Genomic DNA, 26,499 nt, shown 5'->3' on the forward strand with positions numbered 1-26,499 from the left:
AAATTCCATAATGTAATTTCTTCATTTGGTTTTGTAGAAAATATTATGGATCAATGTATATACCAGAAGGTCAGTGGGAGTAAAATTTGTTTTCTTGTTTTATATGTGGATGATATTTTATTAGCAACCAATGATAAGGGTTTGCTGCATGAGGTGAAACAATTCCTCTCTAAAAACTTTGATATGAAGGATATGGGTGAGGCGTCTTATGTCATTGACATTAAGATCCATAGAGACAGATTTCGAGGTATCTTGGGTCTGTCGCAGGAAACCTATATCAATAAGGTTTTAGAGAGATTTCGGATGAAGGATTGTTCACCAAGTGTTGCGCCCATTGTGAAGGGTGATAGGTTCAATTTGAACAAATACCCGAAGAACGACCTTGAAAGGGAACAAATGAAAAACATTCCACATGCTTCTGCTGTCGGAAGCCTAATGTATGCTCAGGTCTGCACAAGACCTGACATTGCATTTGTTGTGGGAATGTTGGGACGATATCAGAGTAATCCAGGTTTAGACCACTGGAGAGCTGCAAAGAAAGTGATGAGATACCTTCAAGGAACTAAAGACTACATGCTTATGTATAGACGGACTGACAATCTGGAAGTAATTGGCTACTCAGATTCGGACTTTGCTGGCTGTGTTGATTCACGCAAATCAACATCAGGTTACATTTTTATGATGGCCGATGGAGCTGTATCATGGAGAAGTGCCAAGCAGACCTTGACTGCCACTTCCACAATGGAAGCCGAGTTCGTTTCTTGTTTTGAGGCTACTTCGCATGGTGTATGGCTTAAGAGTTTTATATCTGGCCTTAGAATTATGGATTCTATCTCTAGGCCATTGAGAATGTATTGCGACAATTCAGCTGCTGTTTTCATGGCTAAAAACAACAAAAGTGGAAGTCGAAGTTAACATATCGACATTAAGTATTTAGCTATAAGGGAACGTGTCAAAGAAAAGAAAGTGGTCATTGAGCACGTTAACACTGAATTGATGATCGCTGATCCTTTGACTAAAGACATGCCACCATTGAAATTCAAGGATCATGTAGTGAATATGGGACTTGGTTCTATTATGTAGTTTTTCATTGTATGTACAATGTTATTTAATGAAACTCTTATGATTGTGATGTTTTCTCATATTTATGTGCACCTTAATTTATTTTGAGAAACTTATTTTGTGTAAGACCAGAATAAACATAGGGTTTATTCATTAAGAAATGTTACCACATAAAGTATAATATTAAGAAATAAATACATTGTAATACATGGAAGGTAATACTCGTCATTAGAGGACTTATCGCCATGATTCATGTATTTATTACTTAATACAGATTATTGATGGGTTTAAGATAAGACATTTGTATTGTGGACCAAGTGGGAGAATGTTAGCTCCGATTCTTGCAGACAGATCTAAAATAGATCTGTAACCCTTCTATTTCGGAGCCCTTGAGGTGGTCCACGATGCCTCTATCACGTTTCTTGTAGTTAGGAAATGTGACCCACTAGAGATCTGAGTTGTGGCAACGAACCAAAACGTGGTCGAGTGCTTGATGGAAGCCTCGATTAAGTTTGGTTATAAAAAGAACCGTTTGGTCCCCAAAACTGCTCACTCTCTCAATCTCCTTAATTTTTTCACCATCTAAGGAGTGAATCAGAGTTTTGGAAGTACCAAATCGAGACCAAAAGATCCACAGCGTAAGAGTAAAAAATCAATGGCTGGAGGTATGTATTTCATATAGATTTTTGGCCATTTTTCAGATTCCGATTCTCAGATTATTTCCGCATTTATTTAGAGAATCGATTTTCAGATTAAGTTCTGATTTACAAAAACTCTTTAAATATCCTGCAATACTAAATAAATATGCGGCTGGAACATAAATCACAGCAAGGTCTCTGGCTAAAAATAATGAAAGAAATCCTAAAAATGCGGTTCAATGGGCCTTCCATTCTCTATAAAAGCAGTTCATTGCATCTTCCCAATGTGGGGTCTTCCTAGAATTATGCAAATGGGGTCTTCTACCTCTAATGCATCGCAGAATCTTGATCTAAGCCCAAATAGAAACCATGCATCCACAATGATCGTAATGGGGTTCTCCTCCTCTGATATACCATATATGGTGGTGTCTTGATGTCATAATTTTTTTCTGAAATCAGTACGACTCTGGGGAGTCATGTCATCTCTACTAGGATTTCAAACCTTGCAAAAGATGGATATCTTTGAATAAAGTTCTATTATAGCAAATTTAAGTTTATAGACCTGGAAATAATGTCTATTGTTATCGGATTGAGTACAAACAAGAGTGTTGCTGAGATGATCAAGCCAAAAATACTATCGTTTTTCTTGACGTAGATTTTAACCAGTGCCTGTAGGCTGTACCCTTATAGTCCGGCAACTCATTCTGTAATTTCCCATATACAAGGTATTAAATTTCAATTGGGTGTGTATTATGGTTAGTCTGGAAATGGAAATATTTTGATCAATGTGGACATAAAAAACAATTTTTTGAAATGACAGGAATATTGAATAAATTTTCATTTATCCTGTAGGAAATGATAAAATTTGATAATTTCGGTCGAAAGTCACCATTCACTTCATGAAATGAATAGTGATTTCTAATAGGATATCTCCGGATTATTCTTGATTATTCTTTATTATTCTTGTAATATTCTAGATTATGATAGTTGGGACTTTCTAGATTATTCTTACAATCTTCTAGAATATGATAACTAAGACTTTCTAGATTATTCTTGTAATGCCTATAAATACCCTATTTGGGCATTTGTAACAACCATCTAAGAATTCTAAATCAAATAAGATCTTTACATGGTATCAGAGCCTCAAGGCTAACGCCACCCATTTCTTAACGCTAGCCGATCACACCTCCACCACAAAAATTTTCTTTCTAAGTCATGGCCTCCACTCCCACCACACCGTCATCAACCACCCCCCACCCCACCGTCATTAATCCTCTAGACAACACCACACACCTCATTGCTATTAACGTTTCAGCACAAGCACCTCTAAAACTCACATCCACAAATTACACCGCATGGAGGCTCCAATTTCAAACGCTTCTCATCGGCTACGACTTACTCGGATTTATTGATGGAACAAAGCCATGTCCACCTTCCACCATCATGCAAAACGGTGTCTCATCACCCAATCCCGATTATCTCATATGGATCCGTCAAGACCAACTCTTGCTCAACGCCATCATCGGTTCTCTCACACCGTCACTAATCCCATTCATTGCTACTGCAAAAACATCCTATGATGCTTGGACTACTCTTTCCAACACCTATGCTAAGCCGACTCGTGGTCGCATTCTCGGTCTCAAGGGCCGCCTCACCAACCCCGTCAAAGGTACTCAGTCTATCACTGAGTATATGCAAGGCATCAAAACCACTGTTGATGCACTAGCCCTTATGAACGTCTCGATTGATTCTGAAGATCTCGTCATGAAAATTCTTAATGGCCTTGACGAGAATTATAAAGAACTCTCTAATGCTATTCAAGCACGAGAAACATCCATCTCTTTCGATGAGCTACATGAGAAACTGCTCAACCATGAAGCACAACTGGCGGCCAAAACAGATTCATCTTCTCCTATCCCTGCCACAGCTTTCCCTACTACTCGGTCTTCCCCACATAGTTATGCTTCATCACCCCAACCATCGCGTGGTTTTCCCCGCCCCTTTAACCAAACTCGCGGTCAGTCAGTCCGATCGCCACACGCCTCCTTGACATCTCGACCTCCATTTTCCATCGACAATCAAGGACAACGCCCGTATCTCGGTCGCTGCCAATTGTGTGAACAACAAGGCCATTCCGCAAAACGTTGTTCCGTTTTCAAGCATATTCCATGGACTCCTACTGTCCAACAGTCACGTCCCCGGCCTCGTCCAGCCTATACGGTGCCAAGTGCTCACACGGCCACTCATCCATCAGCTTCTTCAACACCATCTGAATGGATCCTAGACTCTGGTGCTTCTCATCACGTCACTACTGATCTTGCGAACCTTTCGCTTCATTCTCCTTATGATGGTTTTGATGACATTGTCATCGGTAATGGTAAAGGCCTGGTCATCACTCACACTGGCTCTCTAAACCTACCCACTTCATCCTCATTATCCTTCCCAAATACTCTTTGTGTTCCAACTATGACAAAAAATCTTATTTCTGTCTCCCAATTATGTAACACTAACAATGTTGTTGTTATATTTTCCATGTCTGGCTTTCAGGTGAAGGATCGTCAAACGGGGGCCCTTCTTCTCCAAGGACCACATAAGGACGGAGTTTATTATTGGCCGGTCACGACGGGCTCGTCAGCTCCACCACGTGCTCTCTTGTCTGTCACTCACTCCTTGTCTTTGTGGCATTCCCGTCTTGGTCACCCATCCCACAAAATTATTCGTCATTTAGCCTCATCTAATGTTTTTTCTTTATCTTCCCGTCTTCTATCAAACTTTTCTTGTAATTCTTGTAAAATTAATAAAAGTCACAAGCTTCCGTTTTATGAATCTACCCTTTCATCTTCAACACCCCTTGAATTAATTTTTTCTGATGTGTGGTCTTCTCCTGTTCTCTCGGTTGATGGATTCAAGTACTATGTTGTTTTTGTTGACCACTTTACTAAGTACATTTGGTTATATCCTCTACGGCGAAAAGCAGATGTTCTTGAAACCTTTGTCAAATTTAAGTCTCTTGTAGAAAACTACTTCAAAACTAAAATAATTACCTTATACACAGACAACGGGGGGGAATATATTGCACTTCGTTCATTTCTTGCATCCAGTGGGATTACCCATCTCACAACACCTCCACATACTCCCGAACACAATGGCTTTTCAGAACGTCGACACCGTCATATTGTCGATACCGGTCTCACCCTCCTCCATCATGCGTCCATCCCTCTTACTTTTTGGCCCTTTGCTTTTGCCACAGCTACCTACCTCATCAACCGCCTACCCAAATCCAATCTCTCCATGATGTCTTCATTTGAAAAATTGTTTGGTCATCCCCCTAACTTTCAAAAGCTTCGTGTCTTTGGTTGTCAATGTTACCCATGGTTGCGTCCATATACCGTTCATAAATTGGAACCTCGATCTCGTGCTTGTGTCTTTCTCGGCTACTCCTTAACACAAAGTGCATATATCTGCTATGATCAATCTTCTTCCAAAATATTTACTTCTCGTCATGTTGAGTTGTCGAAGACGTTTTTCCATTTTCCATGCCCGTCTCATCTGTCCCACCCTCGAGTCCTTCGTCATCTTCCCCTCTTTTCTTTAAAGTCCCGTCTACCTCACGTGGTGGTGCTGCCGGTTCGCCTCTTTTGCTCAATGATAAACCCTCATCCTCGGTCTCGCTCACGGCCTCCAACGATGATTCATCACCACCGAGCTCTTCCTCTGTCCCTCCCATTTCTCCGATTACTTCCACCTTGCCCAGACCCATTTCCAATAGCCACCCTATGCTCACCCGCTCCAAAAATAACATTCACAAGCCGAACCCCAAGTATTGCCTTATCTCTTCCCATCCATCTACTGACTTTGAGCCCACAAGTGTAACTCAAGCCCTTACTAATCCACGATGGCGTTCTGCGATGTCCACTGAGTTTGATGCTCTCCTTCGGAATGGTACGTGGGATCTTGTTCCTACTACTGGCTCACAGAATATAGTTGGTTGTAAATGGGTGTTTCGAATCAAACGCAATCCTGATGGATCTATTGACAAATACAAAGCTCGTCTTGTTGCCAAAGGTTTTCACCAACGACCCGGCATTGATTACTATGACACTTTTAGCCCAGTTGTTAAGCCCACTACTGTTCGTCTTGTTCTGAGTCTAGCACTGTCACGAGGTTGGGCTCTTCGGCAACTTGACGTCAATAATGCTTTTCTCCATGGCCATCTTGATGAAGAGGTCTATATGGCACAACCACCTGGCTTTATTGATGCCAATTTTCCCTCTTATGTTTGTAAACTTAAGAAAGCCATCTACGGTCTTAAGCAAGCACCTCGGGCGTGGTATCAAGAACTTCGTAGCTTTTTGCTTCAGCTGGGCTTTGTTCATGCACAGTCGGACACGTCTCTCTTTGTGTTTAACCGTGATGGTCTCATTGCTTACTTCCTGGTATATGTTGATGACTTAATCATCACAGGTAGCGATACTGTTTTTGTTTCTCGCATCATTGATCAGCTGGCTGCCAGGTTCTCTATCAAAGACTTGGGATCGTTATCCTACTTTCTCGGTATCGAAGTTCTCTTGCACCAAAACTCATGTTTCCTCTCTCAACGGAAGTACATTGTGGACTTACTTGCTCGACACAACATGCTCTTTTCTAAACCGGTTCAGACACCTCTTGCAGTTGGTACTATACTTTCACTTTATGATGGCTCTCCCCCCACGGATGCCACTTTGTATCGACAGGTTATTGGAAGTCTTCAGTACCTCCTTGTCACGCGCCCAGACATTGCCTTCGCAGTTAACAAACTCTCACAATTTATGCATGCACCGTCTGAACGTCATTGGGGTGCTGCCAAGCGTCTGCTCCGCTATTTAAATGGTACTCGTGATCTTGGACTTCGACTTCGTGCAAGCTCTTCTCTGTCTCTTCACTGCTTCACCGATGCTGACTGGGCCGGAAACTCTGATGATCGCACCTCTACAGGGGCCTATGTTCTTTTTCTTGGTCATAATCCCATCTCTTGGAGCTCGAAGAAACAACGCTCTGTGGCCCGTTCCTCTACTGAAGCTGAGTACAGAGCGATTGCCTCTGCTGCATCAGAAGTTCAGTGGGTTAGGTCTCTACTTACTGAACTTGGGGTCTCACTCCCCTCACCACCAGTTATTTACAGTGATAACATTGGCGCAACGTATCTTTGTGCTAATCCCGTTTTTCACTCTCGCATGAAGCACATCTCCATTGATTATCATTTTGTCCGGGATCTTGTTCAACGCTCTATGCTTCGCGTGTCCCACGTTTCTTCCACTGATCAGCTTGCCGACGTTCTTACAAAGCCTCTTTCTCGGACTCGACTGCGTGACTTAGTTTTCAAGATTGGTGTCTCCTCTGGATCACCATCTTGAGGGGGCCTAATAGGATATCTCCGGATTATTCTTGATTATTCTTTATTATTCTTGTAATATTCTAGATTATGATAGTTGGGACTTTCTAGATTATTCTTACAATCTTCTAGAATATGATAACTAAGACTTTCTAGATTATTCTTGTAATGCCTATAAATACCCTATTTGGGCATTTGTAACAACCATCTAAGAATTCTAAATCAAATAAGATCTTTACAATTTCCACTGAAATATACACAAAAGAAATTGTTGGTTGAATTTTGTGTTGGAACTTGTGGAAATAGAAATATTTCTGTATATGTTGTGGAAATATGTTGAAATTTAATACTTTGCCCATATACATACATGTACGCATTCTATATGTTGTTTATGCACGTAGTTCTTTGCTGGTTTCTGCATGTTTACATTCAAAGTGAGGGATAGTTCATTTTATATGTTTAAGTTTGTCAATCTATCCTTAAATCATATCTGGTTCTAGTGGATTGGAGATCTGGTGCATAGACAACCTTCGGTTGGTTCCAGTTCCGAAGTCTTCACACGGAAAATTCTTTTCTGGAAGTGCATATCTAATTCTAAATGTAAGTCATTAGTATGTTCAAAACTTCAAAATTTCTTAAGTAATATTGATGAATTAATATTTTTCCAATAAATCTGCCTACAACTTCTTAGCAAGTGGTGGGTTGTTATATTCTATGATCTTTTATTTTTTCTTTCGATAGGCACTGGACTTGACTCTTCCCTGTATCTAATCTGAGGCAGACAGTTTTAATTAAAAGTGGTGTTCCTCAACATGATATACATTATTGGTTGGGAAAGGATGCAAAAGAGGTTTTCCTCTAACCATTTTTATTATGTTCTTCACTATTTATATGGTAGGTTAATCTATAATCTCAGCCTCGTTGGCAGTAATTACCATCAGTAATCAGAATATCAGGGGTCAGGACATATGCTAAACATACAATGTATGTTATCCCCATTCAATGTGTTCCGTTTGGGAGATCTCTTTGGGGAACAATCAATGCTGTTGAATTTTGCACCAACCCCAATCTATCAAAATTCTTTTGGGAAACAAACACAGGAAAGAGCATCAGTTTTCAATGAGATTGAATTTGTGCTGGATCTTTCCCTTCGAAAAGAGAGAAATAAAAAAGAAAAAAAGACCTGGATCTAGGTGGGAACTATCAAATTGGCTATCTGTGTGCATGTCCGTCCTGGTATTCTGTTGAAGATGGAAGTTACTTTTATGTCACTCAGACTATTGATTTGTATTCCAGGAAGCATTTTACTGAAAGGTGTTCTTAAGATTGCTTCTCTAATTGACAGGTTGATTCGGCCATGGCATCAGATAAAGCACTTGAATTGGATGCAGCACTGGGGTCCTATGCTGTGCAATATAGGGAAGTTCAGGGGCATGAAACAGAGAAGTTCTTGTCCTATTTTAAACCATGCATCATACCCATTGCAGGAGTGTTTTCTTTGGGATTGGGAGATGTCAACGGTGAAGCATACCGAGTCAGCTTGTTAACATGCAAGGGAGATCATGTTGTTTATGTTAAAGAAGTAAGAGTTTTTTGAATAAAGACACCAAGTTTAGTTCGTCAAATTGGCTTAAATCAAACTCTTTTGTAATCCCCAGTGCGTTAAAAATTTAGTCACTGGCATAAAAGACATCATGACTGGTGAAAGTCACAGGTACTTTGTTGAAACGTAAAAAGTGACCAATATAATTGACGATTCATCTGAGTCATCTTGTTGGCTCAAGTGAGTGCCTCTTCATTAGTGCTCTAACCTTTATACCTAAACACCTTATACTCATTTACTTTTCATGTTTCCGTTCTTTATCAGAGATACCATTGTTTCTATGTGTGTCTGGATTATTTGTTGACTAAAACTATGGTCTGCACTATAACCAGGTGCCTTTTTCTCGGTCCTCCTTGAACCACAGTGATGTATTTATACTTGACACAGCATCAAAAATTTTCCTCTTTAGTGGTTGCAACTCCAGCATACAAGAAAGAGCTAAAGCTTTGGAGGTGGTTGAGTATATCAAAGAGAATAAGCACAGTGGGAGGTGTGAAGTGGCAACTATAGGTAGGATCATTTTATGGTTTTTGAAAGGCAGAAGTTGCAAGTGCTAACTGTTCCATTAATTTAGAGGACGGGAAATTTGTTGGTGACTCTGATGTTGGGGAGTTTTGGAGCTTATTTGGTGGTTATGCTCCCATTACCAAAGATCTGCCTTGTGCAATTCAAGAACAACATGAAATTCCATCTGTGAAGTTATTCTGGTGAGCTCCCCTTCTAGTTTCAGCAATGTCATTGTTGCTACTTTTGTTCGTTTGGTACTTTTCTTGTTATATGCTTTTTTTGTTTGCTAGAATTCAAAACTTATGAACCTATGCAACATTCATAAACTTGACAAATCAACTTGGAAATGGGATGTCCACCACTAAAACTGAATCAACCTAACCTGACTACCTGGGTACAATCACTTAATTATTTATTGGGTACTTCCATATTTGTTAACCGGAGAGAACTAGTTTACTTTAGCTTATCCATAAATATCAAAATTGGCTTAGCTTTTCAGACTCCCTTAACTTATTTAAGACCACTGACTTGGCCAAGTTTCCCTGTTCAGATTTCTAGGCTTGGCCGTAGGGAAGTCTGATATTTTTACACTTTCCCACAAGGTATGTGTTCTGACTTTTTTGTTTTTATCCCACAGGATAACCACTCAAGGGAAAATATCTCAAATTGGGATTGATTTATTAAAGAAAGAAATGCTCAGTTCCGACAAGTGCTATATGTTGGATTGTAATTCAGAGATTTTTGTTTGGATGGGGAGAAATACCTCGATCACGGAACGAAAGACGTCCATATCTTCTATAGAAGTAAGAAACTTACTCTATGCATCTGTGTGTGTGTGTTCCCAAAATTTGGGGTAGACTGAATGAATCTTGTGGTATATACACTCTCACTACTTCAATCCCATACACACATGGATACGAAAACACCCATCCTATTGTTGAATGTGGTAGTTCTTCGCTAGACATCTTTGTTAAGTTGATGCCAATAATGACGTGATCTACACTCAATGTATTCATGGGTTACTTACATGTTCTTGCATTCAATTTTGTCTAGTGCCATATGTTTTGTTATTGAAAGTGTGTTCATATCTGCTCTAACTACCTCACGACACGTTCTTATGGGTCTTCCTTTCACTCTTTTAGGACCTTCAACTTGCAAATCTCTCCTAATTTGGGCTGTAATCTGCCTTTGCTACACATGTCCAACCAAACCATCTCTATCAAACTTCTTGTTTTTTTGTCAGTTGGGACTACTACTAGATCTTCACGAATGAGTTCATGTCTAGTTTTATATTCCTTGGTCTTTCTACTAATCCAGTACAGCATCCTCATGTTTGTTGTGCTCAATCTATCAACATGTTGCTTCTTGTTTGCAAACATTCAACTCCGTGGGCGTGTTTTTGGTATATAAGGAATTATGACATTTTTTATTCATAAAAAAATAGTTTGACAATAAACATTAGTACAAGAGGTTTATTTTCATGGGGTACTATGTGTTTATGCAAAATTAGGTCTAGCATGACCCTGTAACTAAAATTGCTATCAACAAACTTACTTTTTTTTAATGAATAACAAATTTACTCTTATAAATAACAAATTAATCTAATTGAGTACAAGAACAGCAAATAATTAAGTTTATAATTATAATTGAAAAATTATGTCCGTTGAGTATATAACGAGATGCTTGACGCATAAATGCTAGGCCTTGTTCCTTAATGCATGTGTTCATAAAGGATCTGTAAGTATATCCTAGGCACTGGTCATCTAATCTATTTACTGGTTATTCATTTTACAGGGCATGCTGAGTTCACTGGGTGGGTCTACAGGCACCCGTATAACTTTATTGTCCGAAGGATCTGAATCTGCCACATTTAGGTCATATTTTGATGGCTGGCCTCAAATTGTGGAACCAAATTTGTATGAAGAGGGCCGAGGGAAAGTAGCAGGTTTGTATACCTAAGCCATAAAATAAATAAAAATTGAAATGACGAATCGGTTAGATTACATGTTGATTTCATGTTTTATTTTATTTACAGCAATATTTAAGCAGCATGGTTATGATGTGAAGGAGCTTCCTGAAGAAGACTGCGAACCATTTATAGATTGTAGTGGGACTCTAAAAGTAACTTTTTTTCTCAAAAACTTAAATCATGAGTGTAAGCTGTATTAGATAATCCAACCTTGTGTTTATTTTCTTTAATAACTGTTCTAGGTTTGGCGGGTAAATGATAATGAACTTTCCCTCCTTCCGGTTGCGGAACAGATCAAATTTTACAGTGGGGACTGCTATATTGTGCAGTATACATATCCTGGTGATGAAAAAGATGAATATCTATTTTATGCGTGGCTGGGACGTAACAGTATGATGGTAAGCTTTCAGCTTTCTGAGAAATATCTGATGAATCGATGAATTTTTTCTCTTTTTTGATCCGTAATCAATGGAAATTTCTGAACTTGTTTCTTTGTAGAAATTTGCTTGCCTCTTTCCCGAGTTTTCTGATACCAAAGAATAGGTTCTAGTTGAAATTTTGATCTAGTATATTTTAACATGCCTACATTGAGTTAGAAGAACCAGATTGTTTACTCTTCGAAAGAAGAAAAAAAGTGAGGCCCAAATGCTTGTAATGCGCAAGTATTATATTTTTTGACCAACAAATCCTTTTAGCAGAACTGCTGATGCGTTTTAAATATGATATCAATTATTGTTACTTAAGAGGATAACCAAACAACTTTTTGTGTTCAATTCCCATTTTTTTGTTCATCACTTTTCTTTTAAGTTTGAAATACCCGCAGTTTTTTACCTAGGATGTGAGGAGGTTTGTTGCTACTTTCTATTTGGATCGACAGTGATCTAGCTCTGTGATCTCATTATTTTTATTGATGTTTTTGAGATTTTTATTTACTCACCCTCTTATTTGCCTGAATTAGTATTGAAATTTAGAGTATTCCTAAATCTCTCTCTCAAATTTAGTTATCATGTTGCAGGAAGACAGAGTTGACGCTATCTCCCATATGACTGCTATGGTTGATTCAACCAAGGTCCATCCAGTTTTGGTTCGTCCTCACCTTTGCTTTCTACTTATTACAATCTTTAGTCTCAAGGGCAATCCATTCTTATTTAGTCCTCTCCTTTGTATTTTACTTGGTACATTCTTTGTAACTTTTGTGCTACTTAAGAAATTAATTACTCAGTTGTATTATCTAGTGATAAGTGTTGACACTTCACAGCAAAGGTTCACATACCCTTCTTCGTATAGGCAAGCATGTGAAGAGTTAGCTTTTTATCCTTTTTCGAGAGGAAAGCAATTTATTCTCACCAAAACTGAGGTTTGTGCAAGAATTTTGCTTTAAAATAACATATAGGAGACAAGGAATATGGAACAAAAACTCCACTGAAAAGGGAAGTATATTCAAACAAGTTAATAGCCAAGATGAGGAAAGGGGGGACAAAAATAAAAAACCAACCAGCTTGTCCTGAAGATTATACAGCTAATCAGCAACAGATCTTGCTTGGAAAACAACAGAACTGAAGGGGTTGAAATCAAGCAACTGGTTCATCAAATAAGTCTTGCTTTTTGAGTAAGAAGAAAGCTGAAGGGACAGACGGAAGTCCCTGAGCTTTGACCATTTGGATTTCGGAATAAAAGATACTGTAGGTCCTGTAGGCACATAACATAACATTGACTCATAATATGGTCACCGATACCCTCTTTATTGCAACTTCCAAGGTTAGTTGAGCCACCTACAGAAGGTGAAATCCAGGTGACATGGGAACAACCAACAGTCTCGTTAACCTAGCCACACTGTTGGTTTCCACATGGTATCAGAAAGGGAAGTAGGGACATTCTTAAAGAGGTTTCGTTTAGAACTAGAGTAACTTATATTTTTACTTCTTATTTTGATCCTAAAATGCCGAGTGTCTACTACTTGAACCCCATACACTGATCCCAACCACTTGTGCAAAATATGCTCTTATGAATATCCTATATTTGCCCATGGATAGATAGCTATTCCTTTCCCCTTTAGGTAGATCCCAGTTTCTCTCTGTAGCTCAATCTTCTTACTTCCACAGTTCCAATAACCACTTCTATTTTGGACAAAAATATTTTGAGGATTTTCTCCAATACCTGAAATATTGCAGATAGGTTAGATTAATTTTGACGAGTTCAAAGGGGTATTTTTTGAGGATTTTCCATTCAAATGAGTCCACCTTATGTATTCAGACCCAGGTTAGATTTATCTTTTAGCTTTGTGTTTAGGCATGTCTTCCCGACTTCCTTTTTCTTCAATAAATTTATATGTACATATACATCGTAGCCATGCATGTTATGCCTTTTTTATGTTTTATTCCATATGGATACTGTTGATGTTTAATGAAGAACTCATTAAAGAATTGACCTAGTTTGAAGCATGACTGCAATGTGTGGTTGATGTTGTTAGATGAAATGTTTTTTTAATGTCTTTGTGTTACTTTTAGACCTATTCAATCAATAATTCTCAGTGTATTAAAATAGAAGGGCCTCTAGCATAAGATCACCTGTCAAGAGTCAACAATAGAAAATTTTGCTGGTAGAGGGTCATACATTCCCCACAGGTGAACAGTACCTCATCATTACTTAAATATCGATTTTGATTTTCTAATAATACTATAAGTTGATTGAACATGGGGAATTATTTCTACATCCATAGTTCCAAACTAACATCAAATTCTCACTTCAAAGTATGCCTATGCAACTTGGAATAAGAGTATTAAATAAGATGCCTAATCTTAGAAAACAGTTGCAAACCTTGAAGTGAATCAAATGTCCATGAATGTTAGCTGTTGCCTGTAAAAAGGTTCTTAAATTTTACCTTTCCTAATTAAAACTTATATATGATGAAATAGAGTATATTGTAATTTTCACATTAACAAGAAACAGATCTTTTCCTTCTATAGACCACCCAGAAACATCTAATGCTTTATCACTTTATAGTTTATAATCCTTCATAGACTGTTGACCTGCATTTTCCTGAATGACACAAAAGAGGATCTTTCACAGTTGTAACTCTTGTTGTCCAATTTTAGGCTCAAATTAATGAAGATAAGGAGCCTATTCAATTTTATTCAATTTTCCAGAAGTTCATTGTTTTCAAGGTGCGTATCATACTATATCTTATGAGCTTCTTTCTTTCCTGTAATCAAGTAGAGTATATTTGTGTTTAAGATACTTTACCATTGAAGTGCCAACGTAGCTAAGTGGTAAGACGTGTGGAGTCTTGTTCCCATGTCCTAGGTTCAAACCCCCTGAACCTAACTTCATTTGCTAACTAACCACTAACCTTTTACCTTAAAAAAAAGAAGATACTTTACCATTAAGCATCAGGCTGCTTATAAAAACATGCCAGGTATGCTTATGTTTATGTTGTTTTTCCATTTCATGTAGGGTGGTATGAGTTCAAGGTATAAGAGGTTTATCTTAGAGAAAGGAAGTGTTGATGAAACTTACAATGAAGAGAGGACCGCTCTATTTCGAATTCAAGGACCCAGTCCCAACAATGTGCAAGCCATCCAACTTGATCTAGTAAGTCTTGATATTGAGATTTTACATCCAAAAATACAAATAAAATAATAATATGACTCATGTTCCTGATACCAAATAGTTGGGATAAGGCATTGACAATGAAGATGGCGTTTACAATGATGATGAATAATGGCCCAATCCATTAGCTGTTTAAGTGAATGTGTTGTATATTGATATCTTCTGCAAAGACACAAAGTTGTGCCATCTGAATTATAGTGTACATACGGCCCATTTTTCAAATGATCCAGACAATTCATAAGTGAACTATCTCTTGGAGGAAGACATAATTTCATACAAACTGACAACCATGGTGCAAAAAAAACCACACTTTTTGAAAAGTTGCAATTAATTTGCGACTTTCAATCGTGATTTATTCATTAAGTTTTGAACAAAGTATATTTTGTTGCATGGAAAAAAGTACATACTTATATTATGAAATTTGTAATTTTGTTTAATTTTTTTGATAAGCAAAGATTCATTAAATCAAGCGAGGACAGTCAAGTTGACTAACCAAGCGAAAACCAATGCAAAAGAGCCTACTCGATAGCAATACTACAAACCCTATCCCAATTGCCAACAAAGCCTTGAAAGAAAATCCCTCTAAACTCTCTGAGCACCTTGGACCAAGAAAATACATGACTCAAAATATCCATAGTCGTTTCCTTTCAATCCTTTCCTTTTCCAATGGAGGTGCGGCTATTATGCTCTTTCCATATTCCCCAACAAACAGCAAACGGCGTGATGCTCCACAACAACCTCTTCGTCCCTGAGAAGTAGTAACCAATGGTAGACCGCGACAAAAAGATGATCTCTAACTGTTTGAGGCATACAAGTCAACATGCCGAACAAGCTAAAGAAGTGAGCTCAAATTTCAAAAGTGAACTTACAAAGAAGAAGGAAATGGTCTAAAGATTCTCCATCACTCAAAAATAGCAAGCAACCATTAACCCCACACATGCCTCTCCTCATCAAGAGGTCTAAAGTCTGAATCCTCCCTAATGCTGCGGCCCACGTGAAGAAAGCGATCTTTGTTGGGACTTTGGGCCCCAAATGGCTAGATGAGGAAAAAATGACTCCCCAACCAAGCATGAGAATGATAAAAAGACTTTATTGAAAACCTCCCGTCTTTGCCCTCTCTCCAAACTCTCTCATCCTTAATCCCCAGGTCAGGAGCAAGAGAAGAAGTGTTAACAATTAACCTCCCAACTTCCCCAACTTCTCAATCATTGAAAGCTTTACGGAACCCAAAATCCCAAGCCCACTCACCACCTTCAACCTTTCCGAAGCTAGAGACTGGTGACCCTTTCTTTGAAGAGATGAATACAAGGATGGGAACTCCTCCATAAAAGGTCCGCTTCCACACCGTCTTCCCAAAACCTCACCCTATTGCCTTTTACCACCTTAAAGTGCTTTCTCACCTTAAAAAAAAAAGGTAGTGTCTTAATGATATTTTCCCACAAACTGCAACCGTGTGTGGTCCTCACTGCGCCACTCTCCACCCAAAGGCATTGGTCCCAAACTTCGCCGCTATAACCTATCTCCAAAGGCTATCACACTCCAATCCAAATCTCCAAAGCCACTGCCCAGAAGAGCCAAGTTTGCCACTACTAACCTCCTAACCCAAGCCTCCACACTCCTTATCCGAGCACACATGCTTCCAATTCCCTACTTTGTCATGCTACAAGAAATTATGAAACAGTTTATTGAGTTTCAATTCCATACTACGAGGCATCTTTAATAGAGATAAGAAATAATAGACAATACACTCTTAATCAAAGTCAATTTACCACCTTTGTAAAGATAATTCGCTTGCCATGCGGCTAATTTCCTTTCTACACTTTCAATAACAGGGTCCCACATTGCCAATCTCCTAAATGGAATCCCCAACATGGTTTTTAAACTCGGTATTTGGTCTTGTCTCGTTCAGCTCTGATACCGAGTTGACTCGGACGATACGTCTCGTCTCGTTCGACATTGAGACAATGGTTTTTAACCATTTAAAAAATCTGAAAAAATCTGAAAAATTCATAAATGATTCCTATTAAAAAATGTACCCCAAAAAAAAAAATTAAATTAAATTTTTTTTCATAATATACCTATCAAAATAAATAAAGTAAATATTTACAAGTCTTTCTTCCATGAACATCTTGGAAATTAACCATGGATCTTGAACCTGAACCACAGAGATTAAATCACCACCATTAAAATCTAGAAGAAATATATTCTTCATCTGTGATGATATTTATAATAATCAAACAAATGAGTAAAACAAATTCATATAGATCAATCCAAAATTAATGATTTTAGCAAGTATTTTTTTTCTTGTATTTAATGTTTTTTGGCAAATGGGGACCTCCATGAATTGTCCTCTAGTTTCTCTCTATAAATTCAATATCTAAATTAAGAGAAACTAACACAAAATTTATTGAAACATGAAAATGAAATAACCAAAACCACTTGCACTGATGCACCTACCAAACAAGCTCAAATCCAAGATAGATAAAAACCAAAAAAATCACTTGGGATCGTAAATTTAATAAGAAATCTAAAGACTTGATGGTTGATTGTGAAGTACAATCGAACACAATAACCTTGACTTTATGTCTTCATAATTAAGTCAGATAATGGGTACCGTTCTGCAATTGAATCTAATCTATAAAGGAACAATAAATAAAATACTCCAATTCAGTATGTCAATATTGAGAGTAAATTAAGAAACACAAATCTTCCAATTAATCACTAAAAATCATCAACTTAACCATAAAAGATGAAGAAGATGAAGTTTTCTTCAAAACCTTGACTTTTTTTTGTTCACTTGGTGGAGAAGATGAAGAAATAATAAAGGAAAATTGATTTGGGGCGTGAAATAATAGAGGATTGAGGCTTAACTTGGTGGAGAAAATGAAATTTTCTCCCAAAATCTTACATTTTTTTGTTCACTTGGTGGAGAAGATGAAGAAATAATGGAGGAAAATCGATTTGGGGGTAAATAATTGAGGATTGAGGTAAAACTCGGTTGTCTCGGTTAACTCGGACGAGATTTTGAAAATCTCGTCCTATACAACTCGTTTATCTCTCAAGTTAACATAATATCTGCGCTATCTCGTATATCTCGTTCGTATCGCCCCAGTTTTGCGAAAATATCGTCCGAGACGACTCGCTTATCTCACGATACGCGGTCGTCTCATGACACATTGTGAGTTGGTCTCGTTAGGTTCCGATACCGAGTTAACTCGGGCGATACGTCTCGGTCTCGGACGAGTAAAAACCATGATTCCCAAGGGGAGACCCAAATAGGAAGTAGGGAGATTACCCACTTGCCAACCCAAAGAAGCTACAAGTAGAGAAACAATTGGAACCCTCTCAACTGGCAACACCTTACTCTTCCTCATGTTCATTGAAATCTCGAGACCACTTCAAAACAACACAGAAGGCCACCTAAATTCCTCGTCTGACCGAGTGTAATCTCCAGAAATACTAATGTATCATTTGCGAATTGTAAGTGTAACACCATTGGGCCCTCAACACCCACCGAAAAGCTTGAAAAGGCGCCACTCGCCGCTCCCTTATCCAACATCCTCCCCAAAGCTTCCACTACAATGATGAACAAGAAGGGAGACAAGGGATCCCTCTGTCTAAGACCCCTCGAGCTCCTGAAGAAATCATGCGGCGATTCATTAACTAGAACTGAGAAGGAAGGGGACGAAACACAAGACATGATCCACGAGATCCATCTCCCACCAAAACCCATCCTCCCAAGCATATACTCTACAAAATCCCAACTAACATGATCATAAGCCTGTACATTTTTAGATTTTCCATAGTTAATAATATATATATGGGTTAGGTTCGGCAACCAACGTTAGGTAGCCAACACGTTTGTCCTATATGGCTTAAAAGTTTTGGATTGAGCTGATTTTTTGTGAGGATGATTGTATGGTGAGAAGATCATCCTAAAAAAATAATCAGCCAAATCTAAAACTTCTAATCCCATAAAAAATGGTTTAGAAATTGTGGACCGTTGATTTTTACCGAAAATTGGTAAACCACTTTTGATGGACTCAGGCGTTTCAGATTGGGCTGATTTTTTGGGAGGATGATCTCCTCACATAGAGATCACTGTCATATAGGACAATGTTGGCTGCCGCCCTATATATATATAGTTTTTTAATCTTTCCAATTTTTCCTGACTTCGCCACTTTTGCTGATTTTTTCCCATTTTGTTCGCTAACCCCAACTTTGTCACTATGCCATCAATATATTTGGTTCACTATTTTTGGATGAATTTCTGTGTTAACCTTGCATCTTATTCAAACAAGTACAAAACTGATTATATAATACTTGTCAAAAGCCAAGAATGCTGCTGAGTTATAGCCAAGAAGATTGAGATAAGCCAAATTGATCCATGTCAACAATGTTTAACTACTTTAGGGCAGAACTTAAATCCTCTGAAAATGGGGTTGCTCTGATTAAGCATTTCTATTATTTTTAACCTGAATAATAATTAATAAATGTCGATAATGCATGCAGGGGAACATATAAGGATGTGTAGCTACTTACTTAAATCAAGATTCAATTTTTTTCAACTTCAACATATCGTCTTCTCTATTGTACTAAGATGCTTAACTCCCAAGGTTTGAATCACTAATTGTTGAAATTCAAACTTCAATTGGAAGGTCATCCATTGTATAAGAAGCATATCAAAGCAACTTTGGTGGTTACTCATTAGTAACTTTGGCCAAAAGGTTAAAGGAATCAATTGAGGGCACGGTGGTGGGGGGCAATTTTGGAGGTTTATTAGGGAGAAAAAGATTCCAAAAAGGTGATGCCTTTGGTCTGTATTTGATGTAGGACATTTACATGATGTAGAACATATTGCTCTTGAGAATAGACTTTTCATGGCCAAATCAACCCACCCAGATCTGGTCGAGTTGACTCAGTTTGGTTGAGTCATCTCAATTTGACCAGCCTGGTTCAGATTGACCCGATTGGGTCCATACTTAACCTAATTTTGATTTTAGTCTTATGTCTTTAGTTTAGTTTAGTTTTTAGTTATTTAGAAGTTGTTTGATTAGTTTTTGTTTCAACTTTAGGAAGTTTCTATTTTGTCTAGTTTCTATTTGTTTAGTCTCTAATTTGTTTTTAAGGTTTTTTTATTTTTTTATTTTTTAAATTCGTTTTTTTTTCCAGGCTATTGTTAGAAGTGTCCAAATTGAGTTATAATAGGTTTAGAAAGTTGTAATTATGTTTAGTCTCTAATTTGTTTTTAAGTTTCTATTTTTTTTTCTTCTAAATTCGTTTTTATATTTCAGGCTATTCTTAGAAGTGTCCAAATTGAGTTATAATAGGTTTAGAAAGTTGTAATTATGGTATAGATAAATTAGAAAGTTACTTTTTTGTATATTAGAAGGTTTCTAAGTTGTTATGATGAAGTTGTCCACATAAGGAGTTTCAAATATGAATTTTGAGATAACAATTCATTCAATAAATTTCAAATATAGTTATTTATCTTGTTTCAATTTATTTTTCTGGTTTTCTTTTCTTTTCCAAGTTTGAATCTATTTTTTCAATCTGGTTTTGTATGTTCCATTGAACACAATCTCTCAATTCCTTTCGGATCTATTGATTCACACGCTTCTGCTACGTTAGTATTGGAGAGATTGGTGAGATATTGTCTTCATTTTGTGGGGTTTAGTTTGAGGTCAAAGTCAAGTCCTCTTGCATTACTTCTTGACCCACTAAGCTATAAGACAATCCTTGGAGCCAATCATTTGGATGGATCATATTATAGAATTTATTGGTGGGTTAAATTTTGGTAGGCATATACTTTATTATATCAATGATCAAGTCAATTTATCGCCATGGGAGAAAACACATAGAAAATCCTTATTTTCCTAGCTTTACTCTTTTTTTTTTTTTCACATTTATTCAGTAGAAAAAAGAAAAAGTTCGAACTTCCAATGGACTGACATACATCTCTTATTGTGAACACAAAATAATCTCTTATCTTTCATGAAATGTCCCTAAAAAAAACCCTGAAACCATTAATGCACATTTGTTTTATTGTGTCATTAAAGGAGATTCTCAGTATTTGGTATGTTTTTGTATTTCAATTTTTTTTAATGAATATATATTTTCAGTAAGGGAGAAAGGGTGATACAAGACTCCTAAATTAATGAGTACAGATTTTTTTGTGATGGGTTTGATATTTGTTTAAGTTGATATCAAAGTTCATTACAATTGCAGGTCTCATGTTCACTCAACTCATCCTATTGTTACATATTACAAACTGGAGCATCCATGTTCACCTGGGCAGGGAATCTCTCCTCACCTAGAGACCATGATCTTCTCGACAGGATGCTAGATCTGATAAATGTAAGCAGTCATCCCCTTTGCACTTTGAAGCTAAGCATGTTTCAGCCTTGTTATTTGTTCTTTGTTCTTTCTACCCTTTTGCTAAGCAGAAGGAAAACTAAGCGTTGATTTTCAAGGTTATCCACAAATTTTTACATACCATTGTTGAATATCTTTTATTAGTTATTTCAATGAAACATCACCATATCATTGAGTGACAATAATAGCACTAAAAGGCATAAATGGTGGGATAAGCATATTGAGGTTTTTTTGATGCCGTTGTTTGTTCTATTACCTGAAATCTGCAATTGGACAATACTACACTTCTCTCGGACTTTGTTCTATTACCCAAAACCTTCGATAGGGTTATGTCTTTGTTGACAATTTTATTGTATGGTTATAAAGGATGAAGCTGAAGTCTTGAGTGTTATAGACAATGCGCACTGTCTGAAAACACAACATCAGAGGTGTTGGGAACACCATTCAGTGCACCCCACCCGAAGATCTCCTTGGTCAAAAGCGACCCTACCAGGTGACCACAACCACCTGATGTAGAACTTTATTGCTACTTGAAATATTTATTATCCATCTGATGCAGGATGATGAGGGAAGAAGATGAAAGAAGAGGGGTTTGGGGAATCTCATTTGGGATTTGGGCTACAATAGGGTTACCTCAAACGTTTAGGGTAAACCCAAGGGTTTGGTTGTGGGGTTTAATTGTGGCATTTTGCAATTATGATTAAGAATTTAGGTTTGTATGGTAAGGATTAAGGGTTGTGGGGAAAGGATTTCTAGAAGTCAAGATTCAAGAATCAAGAATTCAAGAAAATCAAGAACTAGAAACTTAAAAGAAAAAACCTTTACTCTTCAAACTTTGATGTCCTCATCACCATCCAAATGGATCAGTAAATTGATAATTAAGAATGATTTATGTTGACATCTGAACTTCATTTCCTTGGGTGGGATCCCCAGGGTGATGGATCCTTACCACCTGCCTGTATATAAACCTCATGTCATAATATTCCTTTTATAAAGGTACGCTTTACAACTTCATGGATGCATGTCAAGATATCTACGTTAAAAGTTAGGTGTCTGCTGGTAGTTATTTAAAATATAAGTATCCTTATCATATAACCCAGATATGTCTGCCAGAGAAAACTGGTACTTATATTGTTATATTGAGCTGTTATGAGTCTTTCTTACTAGTAATGGAGAATTCTAATTGTCCTCTGCGTCACTATCCAACTTGGTTTGCTCTGATGGCATTAACAGCCCACTCGTCAACCTCTATCAGTGAGAGAAGGTAGTGAACCTGATTCTTTCTGGAATGCACTCGGTGGAAGAGCAGAGTATCCCAAGGAAAAACTGATCAAAGGCTACGTGGAAGATCCACATTTATTTACTTGTACCTCTGAAGAAGGTGAGTGAAATACCCTTTTGTTGTATTTTTCCCCTCAAAAGATAATGTTTACCGTCTTGGTTCAGAATTATTTCATATGTAAATGGCTCTAGCAAACACATCTAATGGCGGTTGTGGTTCTTTTGCTACATGTCTGGACTTTTTGCATTCTCAGGCAATATCAAGGTACAACACATCTACACTTTTACTGGCATCCATGTATTTCTATAATTATAGCACTTTAATCGCAATCTATCTCTGGTTGCATGTAGAGATCAGTAAATCGATCTCAGTTTCTGGGCAATTTACCAGGAATAAACTTTTGTTGAAATAATTATTGACTTTGTGAATGTCATCTTAAAAGAACTATTATATATTTCTCTTATGCTTTCTTTCTTTTTCGTTTTTGGAATTGTGTTGTGTTTCTATCAATCAAAAGAGAGAATGCCATTGACACCGTTGGTTTTTGATGATTGGTGTTCTTACACTCACCGGTTGACTTGGAAATCGGTACCCTAAACATTGTTTGGACCTGGCTCTGAGTAGACTCTATTCTTTTTTTGTAATTAAATTTCAAGTTTTACATTGACTCTACCTACTTACCTAGTGCAACTAGAAATTGAAAGACCAAAATTCAAGTCCAAGTTTCTATTATTGTTATTTAGGGGAAAAGAAGAATGTAGGCTATGAACCATCACTATATTATAGTTAAGGTCTTGCGATATCAGATCTTTCTCTGTTTCTTTTCATTTTTTACTGTGACAATTTCTCAGGTGAAAGAGATCTTCAACTTTACTCAGGATGATTTAACTACGGAAGATGTTTTAATACTAGACTGCCAAACTGAAATCTATGTCTGGCTGGGGAATCATGCAAATGTTAAATTAAAACAGCAGGCCCTCGCTCTGGGCACGGTAATACATCAAACTGATCTTGAACACGTTGCTTTCATTAATAGTAAATTCCTATCCACATGGGAAACAGTCTGATTTCCACCACTTTTCATCCTAGATGCTCTTTAAATTACTTGAGCACGACATTTTCATTGTTCCAGATTGTCTGAAGTCCTAACTGTGGGACCATTCATGGGTACCCCAAAAGATACCAACCAAATGATCTGAAAGATCCAATATAGTGACTTTTTGATGACATTAACCACGTATCTCTTTAGCCTGCAAGAGCGCTCTCTGGCCATTCCCATAAGTCACTCCTATTAGTGGTACATGGTCTTCGTAGCTCTTCCTCAGGGTTGATCCACGAGCATACAAAGGGGATTTGTGGTCCGAACCTAAGCGCACAGATCTCTCTCCTCGTCCCTTGCCTAGTGAAGCTCTTAATCTATTGATCTTACGGTTAGGGTAGTCCTATCGAACTTTTCTGGACCACACATATTCTTGATTGTTTGCTGGGGCCACATGCACATTATCATGTGTAGAACAGATTGACCATTAAAGACACAATATCTTGAGATCAAGATAAACTGATAAACTTCCTTTTCTTACATTTTTATTGGAATTGGCAGAAATTCCTTGAGACTGACATTCTGGTTGAAGGACTATCTTTGGAGACTGCTATATACATTGTTACAGAAGGGCATGAGCCATCTTTCTTCACCCGTTTCTTTGAATGGGATACCTCAAAGGCCCGTGTAAGTGTACCGTCTCCTATCCTCTAATGGTACTGTAGGAGCTCTGTTCCATAAATTTTGGTTATCTTCGGCAATATTTTTTTTTTTTTTTTTAATTATTTGTAACGAGACAGCAATGCCATCCTCTCTGATACTTTTATTAAGTTTGGTTTCATAGAGTTAAGAAGTTCAACTTGGTTTGTCTTTGCAGATGCACGGTAACTCATTTGAGAGGAAGCTTGCTATTTTGAAAGGACAGTCACAAAAGATGGAAGTGAGTTACTGGTTCACTGGCTTTGTCTAATTTTGTTGAACTTTTCATCATCATATTTTTTTTCTACTTTCCCCTTTGAATAAGCCATGAATATTGTCATCTGGTTTTTGCATACCTTGATCATCTTGCCTTGCCAATGTGAACCTTAATCATAATATGATCAAATTAAAACTTTAAATTGTTTTATATGCCTCATAGGTTAACATCACTCATGTAGCTTATACAAAATCATGATTGTGCAAGAGAATTTAGATTTTAAACTTGTTTTTCTTGGGTTTTATGATAAGAATAAAAAAATGAAAACAAAAAAAACATGGTAAAAGTCAACTAGGAAATTATATGATAGCCCCATGATATTATCCAATGTATTTCTGTGGAAATTGAGTAGGAAACAATTTCTTGTTAGATGAGCCTATTTCAAGTGCGAATGAGCCTTTTATTTTCTGACATTTTAAGAAAGATTTAGAAAGTTTCAGTTATCTTTGGATATTTGGTAATATTAGATGAAAGCTCTTATTTTATTTATTTTTTCTTTACGGCAAAGGTGCATAGTTTTCCAAAATGCTTAGCTGAATCAATATTCTATACAGACACCAAAAAGGGGCTCCTGGAAAGCATTTGATTTACACTCCACAGAAGCTACTCCTGATCGTTTGAGAAGCAAATCCATTGGTTCTAATGGGCTCAGAAAAAGTGTATCTCCTGCATCCCACGCTTTAAATTCACATTTTGAGGATTCAAACAACCGGCGATTTTCTAGCCCAACTCCGATTGTCAGGGAGCTCTTTCCAAGATCTTCTCCGGATGCTGGTAGTAGTACTAGTAATGAATCTTCCCTAGATTTGCGCACAATGGAAATAAAAGGTGACTTTATGTTTGGCACATTGTAAGTTCAATTACACCTTTCTGGCTGTCTGCTCTTTATTATGTATGGTTATTCAATGATGGGGTTAATTTTGGGTTGGTCTTTGTGTTAAGGTCTAAAACTTAAGTGGGATTAGTACCGAATCTGCTGTACTCCTCACCTGTTTCTATTTATATATAAAGGAGCCGGGGTCTTTCATCAACTTTGCCCCACCAGACGTGAAACACGATCTAGTTAGCTTTTTAATGGTTTTCTATGATACCGGGGTGGGGGGGGGGGGGGGTTCTATGTAGGGCTTTCCAGACGTCCCCTTTCGTGTAATCCACTTTTGAGTTATGATGTGGAGTCTAGTCAGCTTGTGTCCTATGTATAGGTGTTGTCCCTGAAACACTCTTCCCAAGAAGTTAAAAGAAGCATTGGCACTACAAACAGTATGGAAAAAAAAAGCACGGGTTTTTGCATTTCTCGAAAAGCCCCCTTTTCACTGTCTATGGTTGGTTTAAGTCTCAAAGTCATGTTCTCCCTGTCCATGCCAAACATGTTTCATGCTTGCCATGCGCACCATCTTATCCAGGCTTGCTATCCGAAACTCGATCATTCCTCTATTAAAACCAATGTTTTTGCTTTTTTGGTTTATTTATCTCCTATGTATCGTATCATGCTCACTTAACATTTATGACCAGTTTATTTGTGACTGACTCTTGATAGAAGATTTGTTGACACTGAAAATTATCCTTTGCAGATGGATCATTAGTAAATCTACCACTGGAGTCAAGCTCCAATTTGGGGAAAACGGGACCCGTCCAGGTTGACGGAACTGAATCTGACAATGTATTGGAAACGTTCCCCTACGAACGCTTAAAAGTGACATCCAATGACCCTGTAACAGGCATAGACGCGACCAAAAGAGAGGTACCTCCTTTTGCATTTGTGTAAAACCTCCTATATTCGATAGATCCAGACAAAAATCACAAAGAAGTTATTTCTATGAAAACCAAAACCGTTACAAGAGAACTGCTAGCAGTACAACCACAGTAACCCCGAAGTTGCTACTTGCCACCCCATGTTGGACAGCTCTCCATTGTAAGGTCTGTTACAGGTTGTGTAACTTACCAGAAAACCCTTCCCGGGACATTTGTCCATAAAGAGCAAGTGCAGTGCCTCTACGAATACCTGTGGATACTGCTAGCATTTACTTACAAAGGAAATGATTGCCTTGCTAGGGCGATTTGGACATGA

General features: G+C 37.7%; 1 protein-coding gene across 3 annotated transcripts in view; it reads left to right on the forward strand.

The window, feature by feature from the left end:
* VLN1 (villin-like 1) overlaps nucleotides 1-26,499 on the forward strand; it is a 35,150-nt gene that overhangs the window by 8,127 nt on the left and 524 nt on the right. Inside the window, exons 1-21 of one of the 3 annotated variants that reach the window (XM_086422489.1) lie at nucleotides 1,220-2,425; nucleotides 7,572-7,671; nucleotides 7,813-7,921; nucleotides 8,417-8,653; nucleotides 9,007-9,184; nucleotides 9,249-9,381; nucleotides 9,819-9,984; nucleotides 10,976-11,126; nucleotides 11,217-11,302; nucleotides 11,393-11,548; nucleotides 12,166-12,234; nucleotides 14,246-14,314; nucleotides 14,604-14,741; nucleotides 20,988-21,116; nucleotides 22,368-22,515; nucleotides 22,670-22,680; nucleotides 23,268-23,408; nucleotides 24,017-24,142; nucleotides 24,333-24,395; nucleotides 24,986-25,259; nucleotides 26,003-26,172. In XM_086422489.1, the coding sequence (XP_086278615.1) occupies nucleotides 8,429-8,653; nucleotides 9,007-9,184; nucleotides 9,249-9,381; nucleotides 9,819-9,984; nucleotides 10,976-11,126; nucleotides 11,217-11,302; nucleotides 11,393-11,548; nucleotides 12,166-12,234; nucleotides 14,246-14,314; nucleotides 14,604-14,741; nucleotides 20,988-21,116; nucleotides 22,368-22,515; nucleotides 22,670-22,680; nucleotides 23,268-23,408; nucleotides 24,017-24,142; nucleotides 24,333-24,395; nucleotides 24,986-25,259; nucleotides 26,003-26,172 (2,433 nt within the window). In that variant the 5' untranslated portion in view covers nucleotides 1,220-2,425; nucleotides 7,572-7,671; nucleotides 7,813-7,921; nucleotides 8,417-8,428. Of the gene's footprint in view, nucleotides 1-1,219; nucleotides 2,426-7,571; nucleotides 7,672-7,812; nucleotides 7,922-8,416; nucleotides 8,654-9,006; nucleotides 9,185-9,248; nucleotides 9,382-9,818; nucleotides 9,985-10,975; nucleotides 11,127-11,216; nucleotides 11,303-11,392; nucleotides 11,549-12,165; nucleotides 12,235-14,245; nucleotides 14,315-14,603; nucleotides 14,742-20,987; nucleotides 21,117-22,367; nucleotides 22,516-22,669; nucleotides 22,681-23,267; nucleotides 23,409-24,016; nucleotides 24,143-24,332; nucleotides 24,396-24,985; nucleotides 25,260-26,002; nucleotides 26,173-26,499 lie in introns of those variants that run through there. The other 2 variants (XM_086422486.1, XM_086422487.1) reach the window with 2 other exon arrangements.

This window comes from Akebia trifoliata, chromosome 14 (assembly GCF_017979445.1).
Source record: "Akebia trifoliata isolate Shusen 1 chromosome 14, ASM1797944v1, whole genome shotgun sequence".
NCBI classification, from domain to species: Eukaryota; Viridiplantae; Streptophyta; class Magnoliopsida; order Ranunculales; family Lardizabalaceae; genus Akebia; species Akebia trifoliata.